General features: G+C 41.1%; 1 protein-coding gene across 1 annotated transcript in view; it reads left to right on the top strand.

Moving 5' to 3' along the window:
• Positions 1-478: 478 nt before the first annotated feature.
• The window catches only part of spab (space blanket), a 48,372-nt gene continuing 25,244 nt past the window's right edge, over positions 479-23,606 (top strand). The window contains exon 1 of the mRNA XM_071589768.1: positions 479-1,097. Within this exon, the coding sequence (XP_071445869.1) occupies positions 813-1,097 (285 nt within the window). The 5' untranslated portion in view covers positions 479-812. The remainder of the gene's footprint in view (positions 1,098-23,606) is intronic.

Raw genomic sequence — 23,606 nt, 5'->3', positions numbered from 1 at the left:
CCACCACCCTCCCACCCACGCTCAGAACCTCCCTCTTCCGCCCGCTTAGTCACACGTGCTCTGCCCGTCTCCTCTCCTTCTTCTCTCCTTCCCACAGTTCACCATCCCCAACCGCCCTTCGCTCCCAACAAAAGGTGTCCTCCCACCCACGAACCTCATCCCTTCCTCCCCACACCAACTCCGCCCGAACTCGCGAACCATCCCCACCATCCCGTAGATGCGCCTGCCCTCCTCACGGAACCCGTTTCCCTCTCTCTTCCTTCTCTTACTCCTCCTGCCCCCTTCCGCACTCTCCCCTCGACCGCGCCGACACGCTCTCCCTCCACTCGACGGAGTACGCCGGCGCCTTCTGCCGCCGCCGACCCTCCTCCCCCATCCCTCATCCTCGTTGGAGGGCGGTGCTGGAGACACCAACCCACCCACACACACATTCATACCCTCCCTTCCTCCCCCCTATCCGCGCGCGGCGAATGGACACACTCGCTGAAGGCAGAGGGACGACACATTGCTCCGTGACCCGCGCTCCGACACGCAGGAAAAACGAGCGGAAGAGAGGAGTCGGCAGGTGAGTTCGGAGGTCGCCCGTTGAACAGACGAGGGGGAAGACCGCACGGAGGAGGCAGTCAGACGGTGCAGAGAGGGCAGGAGATAGGCCGATTAGTCGTCGCTGTTTCCCCGAGAGAGGAAGAGGCAGGCGTCTTTCAGGAGGCGGAAAGAGTTCGGTCCCGCGCCGTCAACCGTCCTTCATTGACCGGAAGAACTTCGGTCGTCGAGACTTGTTTCCTTGGGAGGGAAGAAGAGCAATCAGACCGATGGCCGTCATGAGGAGGGGGGTCCTTACTCTCGGGGCGGCGCTGCCGCTCTTACTGGTGGCCCTGGGTTCGGCCGTGACCCCTGCCGCAGCGTGGGGCGGCCTCTTCAACCGATTCTCGCCCGAAATGCTCTCCAACCTGGGCTACGGGGGCCACCGGTTTGGAGGCGGAGGGGTGTCCGCAGCATACGGCGCCGGGGGCCACGGCGGCGGCAACGGCGCCGGGGCAACCAACGGCCTCAGCTTTGGCGGCGGCGTGTTCCGGTCTTCACCCTTCAACTCTCAGGTGGGGACGCTCGCGGCGACGGTAACGCGTCGATGGAAGCTTCTTTCCCCATTCTTTCCCCGCCCGCTTTCTTGCGTTGCGTTGATTTTTTCTAAGCGGAACGTATCCTCCCACCGAAGTAGGCCGCGCGCGTCTGAGAGGATGGAAATCCGATGCAAAAACCGCAGAATGTCAGTTCCCGTCCACTATCGAACCTAATTGTTCGTTGATGTATTTTTATCCAGTTTTTAATTCAGTTTCCATACGATTATTTTTTGCCGATATTAAACTCTTAAATGTTAAATGAAACAGTTTCTGGCGTCACTTGGTGGAAATTCTTCATATTGAAATTAAATTTAAAATACTGCGCCTTTCCACATTAAAAACTTTTATTTACGACATCATCACCTGATGATGTTATACCATAACGAAACCTAGGTCGTAAATAAAAGTTTTTAATGTGGAAAGGCGAAGTATTTTAAATTTAATTTCAATCTTAACTGTTAGTTTAAAATGTATTATCTTCAGTAAATGCCATCATCATTCCAGTATAAATCCAGTATGAGAGATGATGTTTTTCAATAGATTTATAATTTTTTAACACTTCTCGTTGTTAAAGTTTTATCGCATCATCACGTTTTCATTGTGTCCCACAGTAAATTTTCCCAACGTTTGACCGTCATTTCAAAATAAAAATTATTTATTCTAAGTTAACTCCAGTTATAGCCTTGTCTTACTTGCTTGCCTCAAAGGGATGGTTCAACTCGATTAGATTAAAGTCACGCGTGCATATTCAGAGCATTGGAAAGCTGAAGTTTTTTAACTAGAGCCCGAAGAAAACTCAGATGAAGTCACTGGTGCTATCACACCAATTATTTCCATCATCTTCATCGAGGCCTGCTATGACCTCCAAATTACAAAGGAAGCACCTAATTACAGAAAAATAGTAAACAAATCAGCGGGCAGTGCAAGCATTTGTCGGTATAAAAGTATTCAGGTTGAACGAGATTTGTTAAAATATGTATTTATATTCATAAACTCGTCCCTAAAATGCAATAATTTTTAACTTTAATGGAGCTTTACCTAAACTTCTATGAAGTTAATGGATTTTGAACTGAAATCATACATAATTTTCTGCATGAATATTTTCAAATTTATATAGTATGTTTAATTTCAAAGGCAAATGTTTTAAATGATGTAATCTCTTTCCAAGCTATTTTCTTAGTTGTCTGATTGCCATTTAATGTTTCCTTCTATATTTAAATTTAATGAGAGAGTTAATTTAATATTTGAATGTTTCCTAAGAATAGTTTTGCTGAGTAAAATGTGAAGAAAAAATCAAAACATTTTTGAGAGGTAATAATATTACTGTTAGTTAAGCGGAAATTTATCTGAAAATTTTGAAAGTTATGAATATTTCTCGTACTAAGAAAACCAATGGTATAGCTACTGACGAATGTTCATTTCCAAAAACCAATGTGTCTACATTAGGTTTAAAAATGGCTGTTAATATCTGCTCCAAATAGTTTAAATAAATAAAAATCAGGGGAAAGCGTTTGATAATGAATTTCCCCATAAATCTTGCAATATTAACGTTTTTATTTCCATATCAATACTGTGGTATTATAATATTACAGTAAATTTGCATTTTTGGTCTGACACTTCACTTAATTTAAAATAATAATCTCAATTAAAATTGAGGCCAATATGGGGTGGAGAAAATTGTTATATTTTTACAGGAAAATCTAAAATTAAATTTGACAACCATTCAAATTATGCTTTGAAATTCAAGGGAAATAGTTTTTATGTGAATTATTAAATGCACAAATTACATGTTAATTGTATCAATTTACGTTTTTAATGTGATAAATAATTAGGTGAAGATGGCAAAAAAATCGTGCAATAATGGGAGAACTATATTTTAAGGGAAATATCTTACATTTTACTGGTAGCAATCCTTAGCAAATTTATAAAATCCTACAAGAATTTATCAGAGGAGAGAACTCACTGCTGCGGTCTTTCCTAAGCAACGCCTATATGGGCTACCACAGAGAAAGCCCATGTCACAACGAAGATAAAATGTTTAATTTAAAATGAGATGAGTAATCATGTGAGTCTTTGGAAAAGTCTTTACGACTAGAATTTTTAGCTAGATAGAAATTCATTCATTCTTAAATGGTACCCATCACAGGGTGTATGGTAGGGGGGATTACACTTCAGGCTACTTTTCACTTCATACAAAGACGAGCTTGATAGTAATACGGAGATGGATGATAAAACATAATGCTTACATATCAGCTTACGTGGACTCCGCTACACAACAAAATCAAATAAACTGAAGTGCAGAAAACACCTTATGTTCTTTTAACCGAAAAACGAACATATATTTATTTCATTGTCATAATAACTTTCGTCATTAAATGATTAGGAAGAATGATAGATACTGAAAAAGTTGCCTACAAAAGCTATGGGACACACAGAAATGCAAAGGTGCGAGCATAAAAACAGTCGGCTCATACACATATCGGCCTACTGGCAAAATAAGAGTTAAACAAAATAACTATAATGCAAGTGAGATTTGAAATATTTTTATAAATATTTTCTCCGACCAGATGAATCTCCAATAGTTGTTCTAATACAACTAGGAGTCACAATTTAAGTAGTCGTTGTTAAAGAGTAATAACATTAAAAGACCGATACCCTTGAATACTACATGACTGACATCTCCGAAGCAGGTCGTTTCGTGAAACATTTTCCATCACCGATACGATAAAATATTTTCAGATGCGAGAGATGCCACTAAAACAGAGTGTAGATTTTCGTTCGCGCCTATGGCGTAAATAAACAATCGATCGGAACTTCACACAGATACATCCAATTTCACAAATATTTCCTATGAACTGTGGACGACAAATACTTGCGAATGAAGCAATTTAGTGATTTATAAATTAATATAATTACTGTTTTGACATATATAACTCGTTCGCTCAACAAAGGTAAATAAGCGTGTTCGTAAAGACCGTTGCGAACTCATGTGTGACCCAGCCAAGTTTTAGAGGTTGAGCTCGTTCAGAAATTTCGCAATATAGACTGACCAAATTTTTATTCATACCATTTTCTAGTAAGGCATTTTTCGAGCCAAAAATTCGCGGTAGATATATAATTTTACATCGAATAGCCCTATCGATCTAAAATATAAAATTATTTTTTATGGATTAGAAAAACTCTAAAATGAAAATTATGGGGTCAAAAGAGGGGCCCATAATTCCTTTATTGTCTTCTCTATATGAAGTACTTTCAGGAATGGGCAGTAGCTAGATTCAATTAGAGCACTGCCGCAGCACATAGAACTATTTATGCTAAGAATCATATTGCGATGTGTTTTGAAAATTCTAAATTCAGTACGTAAATTATTATTTGTGTAACTAGAAAAAATCTTAGGTTATTTCCACAGATACTTACATATATTAATTTCCATTTTACCACCGATTATATTGGGTGTCACTCGCGCGTGAAATTGTGATTTCGTTCCTTGGAACATGACGTTTCTTTCATCCCCAGCCTTACAACCAGCTTTAAATCAGCGTCGAAAAGAAAGCCTTTAACCCACTCCCACTTCTCAAGTCTCCTTTTTTCCCAATCAGAAGGGATCAACCATGACTATGTGATCAGAGTAAACGGCATGAGGTTGGCTTACGACGTCCCTGGAAACTTTATCCCGCCGGCATTCTCCTGTGTACATTATGTGAAAGGTGAATGCTAGCTTTTTGTTTGCGTACGAAGCAAGTGGTTGACTTTAGGGAGGAAAACCGACCCCCTTTATCTCTTCCAAGCCTCAAAATTATTTCGACCATCAAGTACCTAGTTTCCAAATGTCCACGTCAAGTATAAGACAGAAAAAAACAAAGTAAATGGGATGCGTATTGGACCGTCTTCGTTGCTTGGATATGAACCGATTAGATAACGTCTTCGCCCTTTTTGATGTATTGTGGGGAAGGAGAAGGATGTGACCTCTTCATAGCTGAGAGTTCTGCAATCGCTGCTTTGATGTGCCCTACGACCCAATGACGTTAGCTGTAACTTTGAGAGAATTTTTGCAAAACCTTTCAAGTTAACTATAGTAGTGAGGAATCAGAGGAAAAAATAAGAGGTCAATGGATAAACACGGAGGAAACCTACGAACGAATAAGAGTCTATTAAATATGTAAATACAGGCCCATTCAACGAATACCAGATTTAAAATTTGATATTTGTGATTAAAATGGTGTATGAAGGACTTGTAGCTTTGAGAAACAGGAACTAGAGAGCGACCTCCTTTGGTGCGAAGGTTGCCCTTAAATCAGCGGATTTGAATTAGATCGAACGCATATCGCGAGTACTTCATTACGTTGTACGGATATGGGAAGTACTTCCGGCTTGAATAAAGGAACAGGAACCGAAATTTTAGCAAAAATACAATAAACGAGTACTGCCGTGGCTGTTTTTTAATGTCTCCGCACCGCATTCAAATTCACCCTCAGGTGAGTGATATTTATTTGCAATTTTTTTTACATCAATGCATGACATATAATACAATTTCTTTCGCCATATTCATAATTTCCATCATCTTTATATTTCCAGATCAACGTGTTATAAAAATTGATTACTCGAGGAGTGATATGGAAGATAGAAGGTAGCAGGAGAACAAGTATCGTCTACTACCGTAAATTCAACTTGCATCCCGGGGAATTATCAAGTTAGCCTTCGGCAATAATTGTAGTGAAAATGGAAGTAGGTAAAGATATCATTTTGTGATCGAGTTTCAGCGAGCTAGACAACTAATTGATTGATTATAATCATAATAGAACAAGTTATAGAATCAGTGTTCATGTACTGAATTCTAGAAAATCATAAGAAAATTAAAGTATTTGAATTCTCAACAGTAATGAGATATGCATCAAAGAATGAGGACACAATTGGAAATGAAAAAATGGTAACTTTGTGATTCAAATGAAAATTTATTACGAGACAACCCGGGTTTCGACGTTCAACGTCATCTTCAGATGAACCCTGAAGCCAGGTGAACACTAAAGATGACGTTGAACGTCAAAACCCGGGTCGTCTCGTAATAAATTTTCAGTGGAATCACTAAGTTACTATTTTTTCATTTCCAATACGAATCGATTCCATAAAGTTACGCCGAAAACCATCAATTATGAGAACACAAATTAGAGAAGGTTGAAAATCCACCTTTTTTTGGCGATATTTTATCGCAATATGGACGTAGCGGTTAGTAAATGAAGAAAATATTTGCATTAGCGAAGGAAGTAATGAAGAGAAGTGAAGGGCATTGATGAGTATGCGTAAAGGACACTTTATTGAAGATTTAAAGAAAATATCAGTCAAAACCTTTATGTAAAGTTTAGCGGTCCATGATTCCCAAACCTGATATTAACAGGAAAGAGGATGGGCATAAATGGAGGCTTTTGAAAGGATTTGATGGCATGCAGAGAAAATAGTTGAAGAGGGGAAAAGAGGAGTGTCAGACATGGTAAGAGACGAAGGAATGTTTGAAGAAAACTCAAACATGGCAACAAAAATCAGAAAGAAATGATATTTAGAAGTATTTGAAAGTCGAAGACTGCCTTATAGTTGGGGTTAAGGTTAGGTTGGAATAGGCAAGAATTAGGAGGACAATAACTATTATTTTAGAGAACAGGAAGGGGGATAGCAAGACTTGAGGACCTAAGAAGAGAAATAATTTAAGAAAATGTGTTTATGCAACGTGGAAGTGCTTTATCTGTCCACGGCGTTGTGTAACAGTTTTCTGGATTCATAGAAAACATTTCTTTGATCAATAGAATATGAATAAAATAATCGTAACTATGCTGTCATACGATGAATCGCGGTCCGAAATTCATCATTCCACTTTCTTGCATCCTTTACCCTCGGAATATTTTCCAATGACGCGTAAATTATCAAGTTTTCTAATTAAAATTTTTTATCGCAAAATCTGCCCCTTTTCGGTCAAAGAGAATACAAAATGTTTTATTGCTTCTCAAAGGAAAATTTTTATCCTTTATATTATTTTCGTTTGCCGCAAATCATCTTGCTTTGACATTCAACTCACCCTACACTTCTCGGAAAACTCTGTTTCCAGGGTCCTCTAAACATATATATTTTGTTCGCTGAATTTAATAATTTCACGTGAAATAATTATTTTTACCACGCCAACTTATTCGAGCTCTATTTTTCACGAATCCGGTGATATCATCGTAATTCTGAATACAGTGAAAATAACAAAATTGCTGAGGTAGAAGAATTAATTTAAATAGTGAACGCACATATTGCTGGGGAACAAAAGTTGGATGAAAAGTTTTCATCACAGATGACGTCACGGTTTAAGTTGTTGTGGCATTCACGTTGCCATGAATGGGGCTCGGAAATCTATATCTAATATTTTATTTTATTTCACCACATAATATTGACCCTGACCACCCCGTTTTAAAATAAACCACGCCCTATTGTTCCGTTCAATATTTCCTCAAAGCAAGGGAATAACTCATCATTCTCCCACTTAACCAGGGCTCCCAAACCTTCCACTCTCGGCCACACAAACCGCTCCCAGACGTTCCTCTCGCAACCACACGCAGCAGACCCAGGCCTGACATCCCCATTCATATCTACTTCAGTTAAACCGATACACCATAATATGACGAATATCGGCCAAGTCAATCTTTCAGCAAGCATCTGTAATGTTGCAAAAATAATGAGGTTACCATAAAGAAATACATCCCGTAAAAACTACGGAGTTCTAAGATTTCCTTGTTTTTAAAATGGCATCTCAAAGCACGCGAATGCTGTATCCTGGTTTCAAATATTGAAGTACTTGAATTTGTAACATATCATGTCAGCAATCACTATCAATGGAATGCGGTCAATTCTATCTGACATTAAAGCGTGCTAATCTCCAGTGATGACATCAGCGTCTCCATTTCTCGAGAGCCCCGGTGCTTCGTGAAGAATATAGGCCATTCATTAAGACCCTAGGCCCTAAATCTTAGTGCGGCTTGCGTCCGTACCGCAAATAGCCTCATCATAAAAGGAAATTGCTTTTCGGAAAAGGCCTCTTGTCATCCCCTCACGTTGAAAAGTACCCCATCGTATATTCGCGGCAGTGAGGCAAGGGTCACCCCTTTCGTGAACCGCTTTCCAGCTTCCAAATCTCCCACACAAATGTAACAGATCCGCGCTGAAATTGATAAATTCAGAAAATTCGACCGCTCATAAAACTTCAGAATTGAAATTACGTCAACGGATTTTAGCATGATAAGTTGAACATTCTTTTCATTAAACATATTGATGACGTAATTCTTGGATACTGCAAAAATGCATTATCTAGACGATATAATCGGTTTTCCTCTACTGATGACGCTTTATGATTGATATGTTGAAGTAAAATTAAGTTAAATTGAACTAATCTCTCTGTAATTACGTGAATTAAGAATGAACATAAGTTTGATTTCCTTGTCTTTAATTAAGGCAAAGTCATCACAAAATGCTGAAAAAAGGGGAATGAATAATATAATAATAAAATAATTGTGGTTTTCAGCTCATAGATTTTACATTCATTCATAATTTCTACTCTATAGAAGAGCTATATTATAATTCACAAAACAGAGTCGTCTCTAGTTGCGATGCGATTACATAGATGTATTTAAAAGATAATCATAAAGTTGGATCGAAGCGTACGATTTTCTAATAGAAACATCTAGCAAATGTTGCAATTAACGAAACCGGTTCTCTCAACTTTACGATAAGATTAAGAGTAAACAGGAATAAAAGAAATGAAATTAATAGTACGAACATTAACTTCATCTTTAAAATCAAATATATATATATATATATATATATATATATATATATAAATATAAATATATATATATATATATCTGTTGATTCAGCCACGCCTAACATTAGAGAAGGACAAAATTTATCACTTGTTCCATGAGGAAATTAACCGCGAATTCGATATCATGCCCCTGTTTAGGCAACCTGTTAGCGCCAAAGGCATCAAAATGGGTGCATGAAGATTGTTATGAGGGTATAAAGCATAAAGAAGTTTAATTGCTAGGATATTATGAAAATATATTTTTTTAATATAAGATGTCGATTCAAGTCCTCGTCCGAATTCATTGCTACACGCGGTGAAAGCTGGCACAAAGGACCTGGAGGCCGATAATCGAGGGGCAAAGGCGGAACGGAGTGCTCCGAATCATTTTTGTCAGGCAAACAAAACATTCCGGCCGAGGTAAAAAAATATAAATTACCCGGCGGCCCATTGTAAAGGGCAAACGAACCGCGGTGCCGCGCAACAACACGTATTGATCTAACGCTGCACGCGTATCTCAGGCCGACTAAAAAAGGCACGCGGACTCGCGGACAAAAATTTCGTCCCCCTCCTAACTTATTTTCATTTGCCGCGACGCCATTCTATTCGAATAATCCAGGACTCGTGAGAAAAAAGAAATTTCAGACTAGTAAACTCCAGCGTCCATAATCCATTGCTTCACGTACACTCTGACTTCGTGCAAAAAAATGGGACGATAACGTCGGGTTTGCTCCGCAGATTAAAGCTAATTCCTCTCGAACGTGAAGATTATTACTTCTTCCGCCCTGAAATTCAACAGGGTCGAAGGCGACAAAAACATCGCAAAGGAAATTAGACATCGATAAGAAAAAAGAAATCAACATTTCCGTATCCAGGTCTCTTCTTTTTCTGTAAGTTGGCTCGAGAAAGTCCTTCGCCCTTATCTCTCCCAAGTTAATTTCATCCTTGTTTTATCTTATAGTACCCCTGAGATCCATTCAACTCGCACACGGAATTCTCCAAGTTCTGCTTCGTTGTGGCTCAGCTATCAACGATAAGGCAAGGTTTGGTTCTAAAAATACGCGCGTGTAACGGAACTTAATTTTGTGATAAGTTTGCTGATAAAAATGACGGGAAACAAAGCTAAGCAAGAAAAAAACATAAACGCTTTCCCAAGTTGAGATGGTGGAGGGACTCGTGCGCATTTAAGATCGGAGGACGGTGGAGAACGTGAAATGGTGAAGGATTCCTCAAAATAATTGCTTGAATTAATATTTCAACTTAAAGAGGTCAGAAGACTAACGGCCAGAGATTATAAGTAGCAAGAACATTCGTGATCAAAGAGACAGTAAGTATACAGGCTCAAAAAACTTAGTGACTCTATTTTTAAACACAAGAAAGCTACGAGATTATACCCATTTCCCTAGGATATAGAGTTTAACTGAATTAACGAGCAATTATTTTTCCTTCAAAAGAGATTGTTATAATATTACACACAGAGATAAAATTCAATATACAAATCACAAAAAATTGTTTGTTGCGTGCTCTGTGTTTTGCTTTGCAAAATATCTTTTCCATGACGAACTATTCGTGGGCATAATAATGTTATTTTATTCCGAGATCTTTCCAAATGTGATCAGGATGAGATTTTTCAACGTTGCAATGAGAAGGGAAGACACTAAACAATCGATTAAAAATTTCTTCTCGCAAAAATGTACCCATTAAATTATTATCTGAAGGACTATCGATATTGCTATCAAGATGGTTAATAATAAATAACAATCAGCAGCCACTCGTATAATTAACGATTGAAACTGAGGAAAAGCTTCAAAACCTCAATTCAGTGATGTACAGCATGTTTAATAGCCGCAAAAAATAATTTGTAGATGCTTATCCTGGCGAAAATTGTTCTGAAGATGCAATAAATAAATTTTGATACGATATTCATAGTCATATCTTCTAACCGCTCACAATTGACCGAGGTGATAAAATTTAGCAGCGTCGCACAGCAGGGGACAATTTATCTACGTGCTTACAATTTCCCTACAGCAATTCCTCAGAGAGCATTTCTTGCCGTTGCCTAACAATGAAACTCGGGCATTGATAAACTTGAAGGCGAGAGAGAGTCGAGTGATCCATCAATGCCTCCTGCGTCTTCCATCTTTTACTCCGCGTCTGAGAAATTCTTTGCGGTGACACGCTACTCTCCTTCCGCCCATCATCTCTTCCGTCCCAGCACTCGGGTCTCGGAATTAACCAAAGATCCGCCGAGCAAAAAGCGTTCTATTTTCGATGCCAGTGATCCCTTGCACACCGACGCCTAAAAAAGAGCGGGGCACTCTTTTTCTGTCGGAGGTAATGGAACGAGTTTAATAACGTTCAATGAAAAGGCACGAGGTTTGATCTCAGTCGGTGTTGCGAGAGGGCCCCCCCCTCTACAGTCTCTCGCAAATTTAAACTCCTGTCACGGACATCAATAGGGTGGCTTCTTTTTGGAGACAGGAGTTCGAAAAATATGACCCGTTGCTCAATATTTTTTTCGCCCGCGTCCCATATTTTTTTTCTGCAAAAGAGGAAACGCGTAGCCCTCGATGGCCTCGCTCCATGGGACCCTTTCTCTCAAAGCTATAGAATTTATTTCAATCACGTATTTATTTCGACCTTCGTCATAAGGCGACCCAAGCGTACAAGTTTGTATGCTGTCTTCAACCGATGAGACTTGGAAACTCAGGTCGAAATAAATGCTTTTCTCTACGAAAATTGCGGTTATATCAGATTTCCATGTTCCATTTCCACCATATCGCGTCTGATTCTCCGAATTTATTCTTAACATTAAATATGAAACGTTTAAGTCTGCTAATTTTTTTATTCAGGCATGTATTGAACCAGCAGACACTGTATGTGAGTCGTAGCTTTGAGAAAAGGGTCTCTGGTATAAGGGACCAAGAATCTCAAAGAAAAACTTATGGATACTTTTAAAAAGTAAATTGAGACCGAAGGTAGGAAAAGCCGCTTGGAAAAGTTATCGTCAACAAATTTGCTTCCAACAAAAATATAAAAAAACTTTGGCAAACTCGGTACACGGAAAGCTAGAAGTGTATAGACAGACACCGATGAACTAAGCAGTTTAACTAGAGTAGGCCACTGACCCTAAAACTCAGGCGCCAAGTATTATTCAAGAACAAAAAACCTTCAATTTGATAAAATTTTGCTACTTTCGGCTTGCCTAAGAGACACCAATATCCGTTCCTTGACAGTTCCTTTGCGTATTACCATAATCAATTTTTATTTATAGTTTGTCGTCACGTTTATTCGGTGCTTGAGGGAAGCAAACTTCCCAATATTCTGTCGGTGGATAAACTTGGAAATTCATGACACCTACGGCAGAGTAAGATTAGCACGAATTATTTTTTATTTTCAATTTCACGCGGCCAATGGCCTCCTTACTTCCCCTTCCAACGATCTCCTACGGATTTTCACCCCCCCCCCCCTCATCCTCGAAGAGGCGTATAAGGATAAGCAAACATTTCGTCGCGACGTCACCTACCCCTACTAACTCTCTCACTCGACGATCTGGGAGAAAGAAAGGCGGAGAGAGAAAAAAAAAAGTGTATCGGTTTTTCATTATGACCCGTGAGTCCTGGGGAATTGGGGTGAAGGCAAAGAGGGTGGGCAGTGAGGAAATAGGGGGGAGGCGAAGGGTGGCGTTTGTGTCCTTGGGGGGAGGGACGTTGAGGTATAAGGTCAGGGGCCACCAGAAAGAGAGTTCAGCTAAGAGGCGAGGGGACTAAAGTGGGAAATCATTCGACCGGAAACTGTTTGAGAAACGCCTCTAAATATGAAAAATGCGCACGACGAGGAAGTAGGCTAGTATTTTAAAGCAGGCGTCAATCCGACGGGCAAGAATTGAAGCATCGCTTGACGCGGTGGCGGCAAAATGACGCAAGGAGTAACGGCGAAATGTAAATTCTCCAAGGTGTGGTCACAACTCCTCTCTACTCGACGGCCTTTCATCTTGATAATCTTTGAGATTTTCGACTTCGTTCCCAAATAGCGTGCTATCAATAGCTTTTAAAGAGCAAAGAAATTACTTCTGTTCATATAATAGGCGTCTGATGGAAACTGACTTCTTATGACGGTTCACATAATTTACGACATTATTAAATTCACGTCAGAAAATAGTTCTGAAATAAAATTTTCGTAGAATTTTTCTGTAATTTCATCCTTGCATATTGCATTTGCATTCTGGCTCAAATATTAATAGAAACTTAATAATGGTAGTAGCATAATGTTTCTTATAATATTTCTTATTCCTATAATATGTTTACTAATTAATGTACTGAAATAATATCTACATCGTCACATTTTAGAAGAACTTGTCCAGATCACTCTCCTCAATCCTTTGTTGTTATACTTAAATGCATGGCTTAAAAATTGCAATTAGGGTGTACTATAAACGTATAAATAAGGTATGAGTCATCTTCTTCAGGAATGTCGAAAACTCTTCCATTATTTTTACGGTTTACGAATCCACTATTTAAGAGCGTAAAAAAATCATACAAAGGAAAAATATACGAGGTGTACATTTTTTGAGAGAGAGAGAGAGATGACATTATCAAAGAGTGCCTCATAAATCTCTCACCATTATTATTTAAGCACTTCCAATTACCTTATCCCATACAAACAATGGACGAAATGACTATGTGATGGCATTTCTCCTCAGAAATGTATACTCATTACCCGTGAGATGGATTTACACAACTGTTTGCGAATGGCGAAATGACTTCCGCAAATTGATGAAAAAAATAAGTCCACGCCAAGTTGAATCGAGGAAATAAAACGTAGGTCGGTGGCAATATGTGAAAAATACTACCGAAAACATGACCCGCCCGAGCGTGTAAAGCAATCCTCCCACTCTAATAGGCCACGCGCATGAAAAAAGATAATAAAGAGAATGAATTATGTCCACCGAGATTAAACAAAACCCTCGCCCCAGCCCCTCCACCCCTCTCATATCCAGCGGTTCTCCCGACAGAGGTAAAAATCGATCGGCTCCTGGAGGGGGAGAGAGAGTGATCATAGGGAGGCGGAGGGAGAGATTTTGTCCCACCTCTGGGAAGGGGGAAGTTGTGAGAATAGAAGGAGGAGGTTTGGGGTTGGGAGGTTAAGGTCGAGGGAAAGCGGCGAGAGAAGAAATCGCATTTACGCATATAAATCTCCCTCCCGAGGGAATGGGGAAGGGGGAGATGGAGGCATCGGATGTAGTCGGGGGGTGGGGGGTTCACGAAGTGAGTGGGGAGGGGAGGCGAGATGGTTGCGGGAGAGAGGGATAACGGGGCGTGAACGGTGGGGGAGAGATAAGGATTCCTTTCTCCGGCAAAATGATATCATGACTGGATGAAGATGAGGCTCGACGAGAGGCGTCTCGTCCCGCCCCGCTTCCAATAGGGGGAGGCATTCATTTAGAAAGGGTGTGGAGTAGGCGGGAGAACGTGGGTTGGTATTATCTTTTCGTTCCTCCGATCCACCCTTGTTGGACGCGAGGTACAAAAATATAATTTCAACTCCTCACCGGTAGCGACAAATACTCTCTCTCTCTCTCTCTCTCTCTTACTCTCTATCCATCCCTCCTTTCACTTTCCATTCGGTCGCTCGAGTCGCTTGGGTTAGTCGCCTATGTGAGAAAAGTTAGGCCCAAGCGCTGCCTCCAGACTGGCCGCGGGGAGAGGGGGTGCTGGAGAACGAACGACGAGACAAAAAGAAATGAACGCGATATACAGAGTAGTGAAACAGCCCCATTGAAAAAGCCTTGCGTGTCGTGTGCGTTGTGAAAAATAAATATCCTGGCGCTCTGAACGACGGCGACGGAATTGAAAGAGAGGCGAGCGAGACGAGAGTGGCCGCCCGCCGACCTTCCCCCTCACTCCCTCGCACACTCCTCTCTCTCTCTCTCCCCCCCTCCAACCTTCCTTGAACCTTCTCTTTCTTCATCCTTCCAGCGTCTCTCCCCACCATGAGCTCTCCAGATCACAGCCGCTGCCCTCACGAGTCTTTCGACCTCCTCCTGAGGGTAATTATTTTACTTAAATTCTTTCTCTTAGACTGAAGCGGGGAGATAGGGAGGAGAAAGAAATCCTTCTATGAGACGGACGGACTGGAAAGGAGAGGAGTTTAAAGAGGCGTAATGTGGGCACTTGAGAAGAAATAGGAGTGGTTAAATGGGAAGCCTGTGGTTAAGAGACTCCGGGGAAACGGAAAAGGAGTACAAGGGTCCCCAGTGCACTGCCGGGACGAATGGAGAGTTTCTCTCATGACCGTCCTTCGAATCACTTCCATGTGCTAGGAACTCGACACCGAGTGACACTCTTGAGTGTGTTTGAAAAATAAAAACGGTTATTTAAAAGAATGCTGGACTTTTAACAGTTTCGACTTGACCCCATATGGTAAATGAAATTTCCGCCCCTTGATCCAAGCATGAAAGAGACGAGTGACGAAGAGAGAATTTCTGTTCGAGCAGCGTAATACTCCACGCAATAGTAGTGATCAAATGTGTTTTCCGAGCTACAGTTTTTAGGCGGTTAAATTTTACCCGGCCAAAATTGGGAAATCGTAAAATCTTTCGCTCTTCGAAACTTGGAGTAAAAGTTTTGGCTATCAAAGTTTAATAATTATACTGAAGTGAATCACTCCATCCTGGATGTAATCAGCTAAACGAAGATGATAGCCTTAGTTTTTCAAATAAAAGTATCTATAAAAAAGTAAGCACTAGAGTCTAATAAAATATGCCTTTAAATGCTAAAAATTAGTAGAGTCTCTTTTTAAGTGACAAATAATATGAGCACACTTTCTTATTGCCCTGAAGTATGCAAAAGTTTGATTTAATGAGGAAAATATGTCGCCAATTAATAGTTCCAATGGGCGAATCGGGTGAAAGAGGAAGAGTTTGAAGAACACAGGGTTAGGCAACCATTAATAAGTTTTGTTAGGGATTTAAAATATTAACAGCGACCAGTCTGATTTTTGTATTGTTCTGAAATTTTTCTACGCAAATCACTTGATCAGGGGCCTAAAATATCTAGGAAAACTGCTGGAAATGGAACAAGTCGGAAACAAGTAGACTAAAATTGCTGAAATTTGATCCCACTTACACTAAAGGCATTATTTTTATGACTAAACTGTCAAGAGAGATAATAGCATTCAAAAACTCATACTATGACGCTCTAAAACGAACTCCCAAAAGTATTGCTCGCCCGAAATCAAACCACTGACCAAAGCAGCAGCACCCACCTCAACGACTATATTCGTTGACCAGCAAGGTCAAGGATTAGGTGTGAGAAATATTTCATTAAAATGTTGTCCGCTGTTTAGTTATGACAAACTATTACAATTTCATAGCACTTATACTTCGCAGATAATTAGTTTGGCCCACATATGGCCTCTATTTTTTACCATTGTACAATTTAACTAGCTTCGGAGCCAAACAAAACGTAGAAATAAGGAGAGAGAGGTTCATTTTATCCGTCCATAAGTCACCAAAATCTAATTAATCGTATTAATGCACATAATTTTAAATCCTAAGTTGAATTCAATGAATCAAGAGTGAAATAAATCCTTTCTACCTGTTTGTCATGGAAAATTTCCTATCAATCCACAAGTGTTTGTTTTCGTCCTGAATATACGAGAATGAACACAGCTCACCCAGATCATTGAAAAAAGATAGTATATCTAACTTGGTATCATTAATCCTTAACAAGAGAGAGCTTTTTTCGCGGATGGGAGGGATATTTACCCTCTCACACCCATCAACCAAAGTATAAAAACTTCATCTCAAGCCACTAGATGCTCAAGGTGATATGGTTTCCTGAGAAAAATATAGGGAGATTGGGAGGAGCTTTCACGTGTTTACGACAAAGCGCCTCTTCTTTTCCTCTAAAGATCAGCTAGATGAGCCACTATTTATTCTTCGCAAACGAGGTTCGTTTCTTATTTCACGAGAAGGTTCTTATGACCTTTATAGGAGATCTCACGTACAGGGAAGCGGAGAGGTCTTCGCCCCTATTTCCATCTCTATCTCCATTCATATATATTTCTGTGTAGAGGAAGGTGAAATTAATTTGGAGTACGCGTGCGCCCTTTTTTAAGCGTTTTTGTATATTGTCCTTGGCTAACGCTATCTCGCTCCTTTGTTTGAATCACATGTATTATTCACATCTGTGAAACTTTCGTACGAGTCATTTATATTTTTTTTAATCTGACTTAAGAACCCCATGCTCAGTCAGGAATCTACAAATATTACAAGATATTTCGGCGCATCCAAAAGAGAGGATTTTCATCGAGTACGGATCTCACCGTACTCGATAAAAACCCAAATTATTTTTATTGCCATGAAGGATATTCGTTTTCCGCCACCCCCTCCAATCCCCCTCACCCCCATCCTCTCCGTAAACTCTTCAGGGAGCAGGGCGACCGCTTATGCGCTTCGCAGGCGCCGCCCCGTCCTCCGCCCGCGCACATCTATGGTCTCCCGACTCTGCGCCTCGTGCCGACAAGCGGAAAATTGTGCGACGTCCTTATTTTAGTGGGGCGAGGAGGGAGTGCTGCGTCTTACGATCGGAAAGGTAGGAGAAAGGGACATGGCGACTGCGAAAGTGGGAAGGGGGGGGGGCGAAAAGAGAGCTCGTGGGGATGATTTAAGGGAAGGCGGGTGGAGGAGGTGCGTCAAGAGTTTACGTGCGGGGAGGGTGGGGCTTCTTCCCGAGCGGAAGACGTGGCGAGAGGCAGGAGGATGGTAGATAAGGGGATAAGGCGATAGGAGGAAAGGGTCTTTGCAGCCGGGTGGGGAAACAAAGGAAGATTGCTATCAAGGAAAAGAGAAATGATCATTGCTCTTGTCGGTGGTGTTGAGAAGTCAGTTCATTGCCGGAGAGGATTTTGAGGAATAAGAATAGAATACCGTAAGAGCGATGGAATAAAATTTTAAATTTGAAAAAAAATCAATAATTTTGAATTTTTAGAACGTTTCAAAATTTTTAGGGATAAATTAGGGATTTCAAATCGCGAAAAACGAACATTTCTTGCACTAAATGCCAACCAAGGAAATATGACCATCGTTCATTAACGTGGTTCAGAGTTTATGACCGTTGTGCTTCGAAGATCACTTGAGAGTAAAAAATTAACCAATCCTAATTAAAATAGGCAACACTCCTTTCCTTTCTCGTAGATACATGTGCTTACATGCTCAGCCATTTTATTTACTTTTTTTGCACGACGATGATATTCGTGAACGAAAAAAATACGATACGAATTCTTTAGTTTTTTTGTTTATGCCCACCATTGAAGTAAAATTATTGACTTTTGCTGCCATGAATCGTGGAAAAATAGTGACAACCAACGACACTGCTTTCCCCTATTCCATTACGAATGTAGCCCAATCGGGAACTTCATAGACCTCCATTCTAAATTGTAAAAGAACCCCCACTGCTAAGCTGCGCTGCGGAAGGATCTAGAACGAGACGCTAATATGCGAAGTAAGTATTAGACAATATTTCATAATTTACTGTTTTTAAAATGATAGTACAGCCTCTCGTACATTCTAGCATGGCAATTTTACCGTCCTTTTAGTTGAAAATTCTGAATACAGAAATCAGAACCGTGGATAAATTGTATTCCGTCTCTGTAGCATGCATTTATATTCATCACGCGACGAGGCTCGACTCCTTACATATACGAGTACTCGCATATTTCTAAACTCACCCCTTCTAAACGTTCTTTGACGTGACATCCAAATATCAGGGCGTAGAGAGATGGGCTCAACACCCATGATATTCTACACTTCGGCATCGAGGTTGCAAGACCCCAACACACGGAGGAGATGAAGTTACGCGTCACGGATGCGTTACCAAGTTCGGTGACAGGCGTGAGCGTGGTTTAATCATGCCTCTTCCATTTTCGCTTCCAAAATACATACCTGTACATATCAAGACCATTTCACTTCATTACACCATAAATCCCTTCCAAAGGGCTCTCAGCGTTGCGGCAAAGTCTGGTCTCGACTTGGAAAACCAAATCTGATGCCACATTATTTTTTAAGCCGTTGAAAGGTAGGCACACGCTTGAAGTGCTGCGCCGGTCCTGACAGTTTCAGAACCCCTGAATACGCATGAATCTCTGACAGAAGCTCTGTGATGATGGTTATGATCGCGCGGGATGAGCCGAGGCCGATGGAGGATGACGAGTGTGGGAGGAGGAATGGGAGTGATGGGTTCGCGGATGGAGGAGTCAAAGGGGCAGGAAGAGACAACGCTGAGGTGGAGGGAAAGAGAGAGGTGGCGTGAAATTGGTGAGGGCCAAAATAAAGGCGGACGACGCGATGGGGGAGGCGGGAGAGCCGGAGGACGAGTGGGGGATGATGAGTAATTTGGAGCGACGTTTCCGCAGTGAACGAGTTTTCTCGGTCGGAGCTGTGAAAGGTTTGGGCATGATGGAGATTTTGGAGGATGTGGAAAGGGATGCGGATGAGGGTGGGTTTGCGGATGAGCGGGGATTCACTCCGGCAGGGAAAGTGGGCGTTTGGATTCTTGGCTTGGAAAGGAGCAAAAAGGATGGAGTGTTGACGGGGAATGAGGGACGTGCGGCAGGAAGGATTTTAATCGGAATCCATGAAGTTCGAGGCGGGCGGACAGTGATGGGAGATGGATGGAAGGGGGCTGTAGGGTGAGGTGTGTTGAGCGTGGGTGGTGGTGAACCGAAGGTGGGGGGGGGGAGATTAAGGGAGGATGCAGTGAGTGAGTGATTGGGATGAAGGAAGAGACCGAAAGAGGGTAATGAGGAAAGGAATTAGAAAAGGAAACAGTGAGAGAGGTTGGCGGCTGAAAATCGAGGTAACCTTCTGGTGCGTGGGTTCTCGGAAAGGGCATATGTCTCGCGGAAATTCACAGAACGATCATATTTTTGGCAAAGGTGGATAGGGTGAGAGGTGGAAGAAAGGAAATATGGAATGTAAGTACCATCATCTTATTTCGGAGCACAAACATACAATAAGTGTGTGGATCTCCCCGAACTTACATGCAAACTTCAACGATCCAATTTTTATGAATTTGATAAAATTTGGTCCACGGGAAAAAATAATAAAATAGGTAGGGAATTGAAAAATTCGACAGCTCTAACTGCCAATAAAATTTTCCTAAGACCTTTCCTAAATTCAACACCGCGAGTGGCCGCATGGGCGTGTTGCTGCTGTGATAGGCTACGTGAATATGCATATTTATTTAATACTAGTAAACTGAGGGGCAGAAAAAATCGTATTTTTTGGTAGAATTTTGGAAATTTTAATCTTCTTCATTCGCAATCGTATATTTTTCCGAATAAATAAATGTTTCAGTTTACTAAAGTTTGGCAATTGATTTTGGACAGAAAAATAAATAACAGTAAAAAGATTCGACCACCATTTTCGATAAAAATCAGAGGTCGTGCTAATCTGGTAATTCAATTAAATTACCATAGACTAGATACAACACACATATGTCATTTTAATGCCATTGAACTATTGAATATGCGTACAAACGAAAACTTCCAAATTGAGCAGATGGACTAATCAAAACTCTCTCTGTACAAATGAAGCAAATCCAAAATCTTGAAAACCTAATTCGAAACAAAATACAACTGCTCATTACATAAAATACCGAATTGAGACTATGGGGAGGAAAGTAGAAACGATGAATGGCAGAGAAAGGGCGGAATATGGAAATGGATGAATCCGCGATTAGTTTTCACGATATTTGCATGCTTCTCTTCTGACGATGGCGAGGATTAGACTATTGCTTATAGTCAAAACCATCATACCCAACGGCAGAGAGGCCCTAGAAAATTGAATACATCCATCAAACCGACCGTGCACTCAAGAGGCAGACAGTTGAACGGGAAAAGCCGGGGTGATGATCGAATTGGGTGGGAATAGGGAGCGGGGGAGGGCGCGATGGAACCTTCGAGGGTGGTGGGCTGGGGCGAGAAAGAGTGCTGGATGTGAGCGATGGTTGATGAAGATGAGGGCGAGGGGACGAAAAGGGAGAAGTCGTTGGGAAATCACCGCGGAAGGAAGCAGGTGGGAGAAGAGCGAGCGGGCGGGGTTGGGCGCGAGGAATTTGCGAGATAGTTGCGGGAAGAGCACGTGGGACAGAGTGATGGATTTCGTAAAAGGAGAGAATGAGACGAGAGGAAGAAAGAGAAAAAACTTTGAGCGAAGAGCTCGAGAGTTTCAAAGTGTGAGAAGCGTCAATTTTGTCTACGCGCGCGTGCGGTTTTATTAAGCTACTCCGTTATTAATCCCATCGACGATCAGGAAATGCAAGCGCCACGCAGATTCAGCTCGCAGCTGCAGCAGAGACTAGTTTACTTTGATTAGGACTAAGTAATCATTGGCACCTTAAGTGGCACGATCACTTCTGCACCACAGTCTAGGAAAGATCCCAAGAATGAACGCGTGAAAATTTGAGTGCAAGTTTCACCAAGTAGAAATCGGATTATCCTTGTGCCCCTACCTTTTCAAAAACAATCCTTACGAACTACTCTTAGATTTCATTGTAAATAGAATGTAATGAGTCATTGTGAGACATCTTGCGGGCATTTAAATGAAAGTATTCTTTTAAGAGTTACATTCAGAGAATGGGGATGGAAAATTAACCCAAGAAAACTACTTGGTTACGTAATTGAACAATTGTAAACTCCATCTTGTTTTTAATCATTTATGATGCATTCCAAGATCCATGTATGATACATTCAATGATATATTTCCAAAAGGGAGAATCAGTCTTGTGCTCGAATAAACGACAAAAGCATTATATTTTGCGTTATTACCTCAGCCGATGAGTCACCATAAAATTGGTGTAATTCTATTCTCACACAAATGCGCGGTGAGGCAAAAAGTATTACACCATTAAAAATCTCTCCTCATTTCATGGATTTTGCATAGCTCGAAAAATATCATACTTTTAAAATTCTTAGCAAAAAAAAAACAATTTATCTAGAAAAGGTATCCGGAAGCACTGCTTCGAAATAGGATACGGAGAAACACCTCGGCATGGGTATTAGAGCGCCCAACTCCTCGCTTGCCTCGCGATTCTCGGACACCTTAACATTCACGTCACAGCCATGCATTAGTGGTGTAAGCACAAATAGACGGGAGAGAAGTCCGCAAGGTAGGAGAGCACGGTGTAATCCGGGAGAGGGCGGAGCTGGAGTCTCTCCCGGCTGTCGAGCGAACATTTCAAGGGGGACGAGGGTGGTGAGCGCGGGGTCGCGGCGGTGCGAAATGAAAGCGCGCGAGTGTGCACACACACACGTAAATGCACTTAGGCCACGGTAGGGTGTGGGTGAGGGGGGGGGGGGAAATGGGGATGAAAGATGAGAAGTGAGCACACAGATGCGAAGGGAGGAGCGAGAGACGCAACGAGAACGGTCTCCGGTGGGAAACATTCGCACTCCCTGCGTCACGACGTCCCTAAATGTAATCGGATCGGCAGGAAACTGTTGTTTACGCTCGCGGATGACAAGATGTCGTGAGTCCCTCACTTCATCTCTCTCGTGACAGCTCGTGTGGTGAGATGTAGAAATGAGGAGGAGACGCTCGTTTTAGGTAAACGGACGGAATGTAATGGGGGGGGGACATTATTACTGTGATGTAACGCAAGCGAATTCTACGACAATGGGTTTTGTGAAATGACAACAGTCGGCATTCATGGTGGTGGTGATTTCAGAATCGTATAGCAGACGAAGGAGGCTATAACTGCTGTCTTAAAAATCCCAAACATAGACCGTTGCAACCTTTGACTCAGAGCGAATACAATGACCTAAGTTTCACGGCGAATACATTAGGAGCGTCTTCCAAATCCTTTAGGGTGATAATATTTATCGCCTCCGCGATTTTTCCTCGTGAATTAATTTCAGATAGGTATTTCAGATTTCAGGAATACTTATCCGTAACTCCGATAAAAGAATAAAAACATTGTAACTTAATGAAATCAATATTTTTGCGGTATCGGAATGTCGGATACCTACACGAAATGAACCATCAATTTCATGGTTGATTTTATACCAAAAATAAGAAATTATTCGAGAATAGATGCCAATACACCGAATTCCAACGATTCGTTTCATCGTGTGATGATTGAATAGGTGACGATATTGCAAAAAGATGCTCCGAGTGCCAAGTTTTGCGGAGTGTGAAATTTACACCTCAGACCTCCCTTTTCCTGTATCATCTGCGGTTACCGAGAAATTTCTGTTGGCCAGAAAATGAAATAGCCGCCAGGGATCTCTAAAAATATCAAATTGAATACGAGAGACTACGGTCAGCGGCAGGACACCCATCCCACTAAGCTACAACGCCGCCTGACTTTCTTGGACGACTCCTGGAACACGAAAATGACCTCAACTCTACCACATAGGTCTTTCAGCATCTCAAATAAACAATAAAAGCACTATTTTGATTAATATGTCATATCACAGAATCCACTTGCAGTAAAAAATTTATAACAATAACTCAGTTATACTATAATTGTCAATTATAATAATAAATATATTTAATAATGGTACCTAATAATGGCTACCTAAATGTTTCATTAATGCAATTCAGTTGAAAATCTCTCTGTTAAGCTCAAAAACCTTTATTGTTCACTTAAAATGGA

Source organism: Hetaerina americana, unplaced genomic scaffold (assembly GCF_022747635.1).
Source record: "Hetaerina americana unplaced genomic scaffold, ioHetAmer1.1.p SCAF_1, whole genome shotgun sequence".
Taxonomy (NCBI): Eukaryota; Metazoa; Arthropoda; class Insecta; order Odonata; family Calopterygidae; genus Hetaerina; species Hetaerina americana.
The sequence above is the reverse complement of the archived record's forward strand: the minus strand, read 5'-3'. Positions and strand labels throughout refer to the sequence as shown.